This window comes from Cicer arietinum, chromosome 5 (assembly GCF_000331145.2).
Source record: "Cicer arietinum cultivar CDC Frontier isolate Library 1 chromosome 5, Cicar.CDCFrontier_v2.0, whole genome shotgun sequence".
Lineage (NCBI taxonomy): Eukaryota > Viridiplantae > Streptophyta > Magnoliopsida > Fabales > Fabaceae > Cicer > Cicer arietinum.
Genome location: NC_021164.2, coordinates 46,872,970 through 46,880,059, shown reverse-complemented (window position 1 = coordinate 46,880,059; position 7,090 = coordinate 46,872,970). Strand labels below are relative to the sequence as shown.

Below are 7,090 nucleotides of genomic sequence, written 5' to 3'. Positions count from 1 at the left end.
ATCATGCAACATGAATTTTGTCTCTTGTCCTTTATGCCTCTAAAGTATCTCTATTTATAGAGAAACTCGTAACAATTGGTGAAAGAAAATAACTTTTGAAAAAGATTGTAATATTTGGTAAATTAACAGAAGCATTGAGATGATGACTAAATAGATGAATTAAACCCAAATATTACAACCACTTAATCAAGTGATACATTAAATTATTTAATTTTATTACATTAATATAATTATTAAAAAATTCTAATTATATTTTAGAAGTTTCGATGACAGTATCATCATTAATTCATTGCTTTAAGTACGTGTATTTTGTACTAGTAGATTAAAAAAATCTGCTTTTTATTCCAATTAAACTTTGGGTTTCATTCTTCCCACTTACACGAGTTTCAATTAGGTTGATGAGAGGTAGAGTTAGTAGAGTTGGATAATGTGAATATAGAAAATTTACGTATATACATTTGCGTTTTACTCACAAAAAAGCAAATATAAAATTTACGTATATACATTTGCGTTTTACTCACAAGAAAGTAAATATAGAAAATAGAATCTCCATCCTAAAATAGAAACAATAAAAGGAAGAAAAGAAAAACTAAAAGAGATTCTTTTCTCTCTCTCTTTAAACTAAAGAACCACCGCTTTATTTCTATCATTAAATAAAGGCAACCCTTAAATAAATGCTTCATCATCAAATCCCAACGGCCACTACATACTCTAGATACATCTATCTATTAACTCCATTTCCAAAACACAACAAAAGATGCTTCTTCTCTCATCAAATTCCATCACCTCCACTTTTCTCCTCTTTATTTTCTTCTTCAATTTCTCTTCAGTCTTCTCTACATACACTGAAACATGCTCCGGCATAGTTCCATTTCGACAGCGCGGCGATACGGTTTCCATAACCGATTTCGGTGGCATCGGCGACGGTAAAACGCTGAACACGAAGGCGTTTAGAGAAGCAATTTACCGGATTCGGCACTTAAAGAGACGCGGTGGAACGCTACTTTATGTGCCTCCTGGTGTTTACTTAACGGAAAGCTTCAATGTGACTAGTCATATGACTCTTTATCTTGCTGCTGGTGCTGTTATCAAAGCCACACAGGTACATACATAGCTACATATTCATCGTAAGATACAGTAAAAAAAAAAACCAGAGTGAATCGGTATTATAAATTTTTTAATCAATTATTTTTTTTTATTTGTTCACTTATACATTATTATATAATATCTATTAAATTGATTAAATTAAATGTTTTTGTAGATAGATGATATGTCATTCAACTATTAATAATTTAATTTTTTATTTTTCAATGTAGAGTAAAAAGCCTAACTTTTTTCTAATGAAATGTAATATAGTTTTTAGAGAAGCGTTAGGGTAAACAAGTAAAAGGTAATTTTTTTATGGATGGTAAACATATACTTCATCTACTCTTTAATATAAACATACAAAATAATTAATGATTATTAATAACATGAATGATCTCATTTAATCTAGATTTCATTTTTCAAGATCTCATTTAATCTAGATTTCATTTTTCAAGATCTCATTTTATCTAGATTTCATTTTTCTTTTATTTCATTATTTTTTAATTAGAAATGAAATATATTATTGGGAAATAAAATCTAGATTAATTGAAAGTTATTTTAGCAATAATATGATTAAATTGATTAAGATTATTTGGGTTTTGCTTATAACTAGACTATCAAATTTGATATTTTTATTATTTATATTCAAAATTATTAATTTAATAGTTAAATTTTACTATTTTTTTTACAGAATTAAATTTTATTTCAATACTTAAGTTACAATTTATTCTCTAACAATTGCCATACTTCAAGTTACAATTTTTAATATATTTAAATTATTCTTCTTTTACCATGTAATCTGAATCTGAGCATTAGGTAGAGCCCACTTGACACTAAAATCAAATAGATAATAATAATATGGTGACAAAAAAAAATTGAATGAGTAGAAGTGGAATTTAACAAACCATCATTTAAAGTAATTTAGCAATTTTTTTGGAAAAAATAGTAAGCTTCATGGCTTGTAATTAAATTCAATGGTATATAAGGATGACAAATTGAGAATATTGTCAAAAAAAAGGAAATTTTTTAGATGATAATCTCTGGTAAGTTAAATGGTAGTATGAGTATGTGTTTAAATGTTCCCTAGAATAATGTATGGTTAAAAATGGTTCTATAGATAATGGGTTGTCGGAAACAGCTAATGTCCATAAACTATGGTGGGCCTGCCCTGAGGCTGAAAGCATTGGTGGGTCTGTGCTCTGCATGGCTGCATGTGCATCACATTCACACCATTAACAATTGCCATACTGTACACCTAATTTGTTGGCCAATATTATTGTATACTTTTATTATCAAAGTGGAAGTGGAATACTGTCATACTTCTTTATTCTACTAGTGATTGCACCATGAAAATATGATCTTTGAATCACATACATCTCTTAGGCAGGTCGTGGTGTTCGACACGCGTTGGTGTCTGACACATGCACGATAAGTATGACATTTGTCCGTTAATTTAGACAAGTGATTGATAAAAGAATATATATTTTTTTGTTTCGATAAACCTTAAATACTCTTTGGATACATCTAAGAAGGATATATAGAGATTAAAGATGCGGTACAACTGTGATTAGGTGTTAAAAATATTAAATTTAGATTTTCACAAATAACGTTCATATTTTATTTAATTAGAATTAAATGAATATATGTGTATTGGTGTCCGTGTTCTGTATTTTATATTTACAATGTCAATATTTTCAGTGTCTTGTCATATGTGATTATTTCTTTTTTGAAATTGCTCAAAACAATAAAAAGAAAATATTCTTAGTACATGGAGTACTAAGAAATAAAGATACTATAGTTTGTTACACTAAAAGCAAACAAACCAAAATTCTTTAAGGATTACACATCCCACACAACACCTCACACCATTAAGATAGAAACACCCTCTAGAAATTAGTATAACCCAAACATACTCAAGAGTGCAAGCAACATGAATGAAAATCATACACAACTAGTATTTTTAGCTCTAAAACCACATCAAAGAAATCAATTTCACCTTCTCAATTAATAATGCAACATTACTCACATCATGATTGAAAATAACTAACTGACTTACGAGATTTTCATATATATCACACACAAGCTAACTAAATGGCGCTGAATTTGGATCGAATACTTCGTCCACCATGACCAAGACCAAGAAATTGATTAGCATGAACTTCAAACTCTTTATGTAACGTGCAACTCAACCCAAGTCATCTCAAAATAGCCGCTCAAACCCAACCAAACACCGAACAAAGCGTAAACAAATAGGGAACAGATTCCTCATCGCCACAACCCGTCATACAAGACGATGAATCAATGTGATTAACTCATCTTTAAGCAAGTTGTCTTTTGTAGGTATGCAATGCAATGCCGAAACAGACGTCACACAAACATAGACACCTTCAAAGGAACACACTTATTTAAAATGAATACCACCATACTATAGCTTCTATAATGCTACTTATTGTTTTAATAATGGTAGTTAAATATAGATGCTAATTTTATAAATGAGAACCTCATTTGTGGTTTAATGTTTATTTGTTTTAAATGACAAATGTTTGTTGTTAGTTGTTATTTTGTTAGTGGGGGAATTGAACCTGCTATGACCTCTTTATCGTTCAATTCCTAAATCCCTATAGTCGGACCCATTTTTGGTTTAATTAAAATCAAATCTTGATTGATCCCTTTTCTGAGCATAATTGAAACTGTGTAATTAATTTTTTTTTTCTTCTGATTCTATTGATGCTTAAACTTTATCTACCACGTATAATAAAATATCACATGTCATATAAGTCTTGTTGAAGAACTCTTTGTTCACTATCCACCCCCTCCCACCAACAACAAAAAATTATATTGTTGGGTTACCAATCACGGTTTTCAGGTTTGTATTTCAAAACAAATCGTGGTTATGAGCACTTCAAAATCGTTGTTAATGATGTTTAAAATTGCTATTAATTAAATTTAATAGATGGTTAATGAGTTGTGTCGTGATATACCGTGTTGTATTAATTAACTATTACTAAACGTAATTAAACCTATATTTCAAACATCCAAATTTCAAATTGTTGTAAAATTTGTACATATCAAACCATGAAACGTATTATATAGTAATTGTGAGATGAACACTGATTTTTGCTGCTCAGCCGCCTTAATGTTTTTCCTTTTCTTCATTCTTTAGAGGTATTCAAATTGGCCTTTAATTGCACCCTTACCATCTTATGGAAGAGGAAGGGAGCTCCCTGGAGGAAGGTATATAAGTTTTATCCACGGCGATGGAGTTCGCGATGTAATAATCACAGGTAGGTCTAGAAAAATTACTCAATTGATTCCTTAATTCATATAATTTAGCTTATGCATCCCCGACACTTCATATTAAAGGTGTGTTTGGTTTTGACATGTGTTAGTATCTCACGACACTGACATGACAGTAACACATATAGCCACATTCAATCACTTTTATTTTTTCAATTATTTACTGGTGTATATGTGTATCTGTATCTTAGTCGGTGTTTAATAGCACATGACTGAGTTTCTTATAAAATGAGTAAAGAATATCAAAGTATACAAAAATGAAATGTAAAATGTTTTTTGATTGTAAAGAACAGAAGAAGATTGCATGCTGAAAAAGCTATATACTATATAAGCCATGCCCATAATTGATTCAATATTCTGTTTTCATTTTTTTTATTCACTTTTAATTACAGAATGACTCTTTGTAAGGTCACACAGTTTTGTAGTTGAAAATAAAATTAAACAACAAATCAAATTGACTTAAGCTTCTTTGTATTTTTATTTATCCTATGGATACAAGTTTTCATGACAAAACTAATCTCTGTCATCCTTCACTCTTGTTCATATTTTCATAGGTGAGAATGGTACAATTGATGGGCAAGGAGATGTGTGGTGGAACATGTGGAGGCAAAGAACTCTTCAATTTACAAGACCAAACCTCGTTGAATTTATCAATTCTGAAAATATTATTATTTCAAATGTCATTTTCAAGAATTCTCCCTTCTGGAATATACATCCAGTTTACTGCAGGTAAACAAGTTAATGTATATTTTTACAATATTTTCATTTTCTTGATAACAACTTCATTAAAAGAAACTAAAATGTCATCAAAGACACTAAGATTAATGCGTGGTGAAGTATTTGGAAATTTTGCATGGGATTTTGGGTTCATACCTGAAATTTTATTGTCAGCATTGTACAAAAATAATATAATAAAGCATCAAACTGATAGAACTTTCTTCCTGAAATCTAATTCCAAACTTTCTTTCTTCTTTGCAGCAATGTTGTTGTTCGATATGTCACAATTTTGGCGCCCCGTGACTCTCCTAACACCGATGGAATCGATCCAGGTAAATACTACTCCTTCCGTATCAATATTAACTGTCTGTTAAGATAATTACCGCATCTAAAGAAAATGATTACTTATGCCAATTTTCGAAGCAAAATAATATGTTACGAATAAAATATCTTTGTACTTCATTTATTACTATTATCTTATATAAATGCAACAACTTTAATAAAGAATCCAATCACCTGAAAAATTCATTTATGCAGATTCAAGCTCAAATGTCTGCATAGAGGACTCATATATATCAACAGGAGATGATCTTGTGGCAGTGAAAAGTGGATGGGATGAATACGGTATTTCATACGGTCGCCCTAGCTACGGTATCACCATCCGGCGTCTAACCGGGTCATCTCCATTTGCCGGCATTGCAATAGGCAGTGAAACATCAGGTGGAGTAGAGAACATACTTGCTGAGCACATTAACCTCTTCAACATGGGAGTTGGTATCCACATCAAAACAAACATTGGAAGAGGAGGATTTATCAAGAACATAACAGTGTCTAATGTTTATATTGAAAATGCTAGACAAGGAATAAAAATTGCTGGTGATGTAGGGGATCACCCAGATGAAAATTTTGATCCTAATGCTCTACCAGTTGTGAAGGGAATCACAGTTAAGAATGTTTGGGGTGTGAAGGTTTTGCAAGCTGGTTTGATACATGGGTTAAGAGATTCACCTTTTACTGAGATTTGTTTCTATGATATTAATTTTCATGGTGTGACAGGTCCTAGATCTCCTCCTTGGAAGTGTTCTGATGTGTTTGGATTTTCTCATCAGGTTAGTCCATGGCCATGTTCTCAGTTGAGTAGTCAACAGCCTGGATCATGTACCAATTACTCCTGAGCCCTGAAATCAGAGTTACTTTTTGACTCTCTTCAAGTATTGTAGTAATTAAATGCTTATTTTATTTATTTATTATAATGAAAGCCAGTGAATCAGCACCCTTTTGAACTATATGATGTGATGTGGAAATATAATTAGTCATATACATGTTAAGAATTATCTCATGAACACATGGATTAATTGTAAGATCCAAATGGTTAATTACTATAATCCGATTCTCTTAAGAACCCAAGAATTAGATTCATAAGAAAGAACACTTTTATTGAGTACTAGGAGGGAAATCTCTCCTCCAAGGATTTTCCATTCACAATAGATAACATTCTTTATTCAATGATTGATTACAATATTCAATATATCTCTATAACTTTCTACCCTCACTATTTATATAAATAGCCTTATAAGAACCTCAACTAATTAACTATTATTATTAACTAACTTTATTCATCTTTAAGTCCTAACAAATTTTCTTGAAAAACCATGACATCTTGAATCGTCAAAAGACCACTATTCAATAATATATATTAGCCTATATTTTGTCAAAATTGTTCACGTAAACTAGTTCACTGGTAAAAGTTTGATAGTCTAACCTTAATAGACATAGTTTAAACTTTCTCAGAGACAGTTGTGAAATAACGATCAGTGCCATTTTAATTAATAATAATTTCTCTTCACAAATGTCTATTATATATATTGGCAAAAGTTAAGAAACCCGAAGAGTATTGGTGAAGTAGGTTCAAAATTCAGCACCACCAACTGCAACCTTCGTATCAATGGCCATTATTTATCAATCAGCAGTCAACACTTTTTAATGTTCA

The 7,090-nt window shown here is 30.8% G+C and overlaps 1 protein-coding gene across 1 annotated transcript; it reads left to right on the top strand.

Moving 5' to 3' along the window:
* The first annotated feature begins 572 nt into the window (after window positions 1–572).
* LOC101493527 (probable polygalacturonase) lies at window positions 573–6,386 on the top strand. Its single transcript, XM_004499908.4, has 5 exons — window positions 573–1,102; window positions 4,250–4,370; window positions 4,938–5,112; window positions 5,362–5,432; window positions 5,638–6,386. Exons 1-5 carry the CDS (start codon window positions 758–760, stop codon window positions 6,273–6,275), a joined length of 1,350 nt encoding a protein of 449 aa, XP_004499965.1. The 5' UTR covers window positions 573–757; the 3' UTR covers window positions 6,276–6,386.
* Window positions 6,387–7,090: the final 704 nt, after the last annotated feature.

Excerpts from the sequence above, each read along its gene's own strand:
- LOC101493527 (XM_004499908.4), top strand. The coding sequence starts at position 758 with ATGCTTCTTCTCTCATCAAATTCCATCACCTCCACTTTTCTCCTCTTT. Across the intron at positions 1,103-4,249 it reads CTGTTATCAAAGCCACACAG|AGGTATTCAAATTGGCCTTT; the intron begins GTACATACATAG and ends TTCATTCTTTAG. Across the intron at positions 4,371-4,937 it reads TCGCGATGTAATAATCACAG|GTGAGAATGGTACAATTGAT; the intron begins GTAGGTCTAGAA and ends ATATTTTCATAG.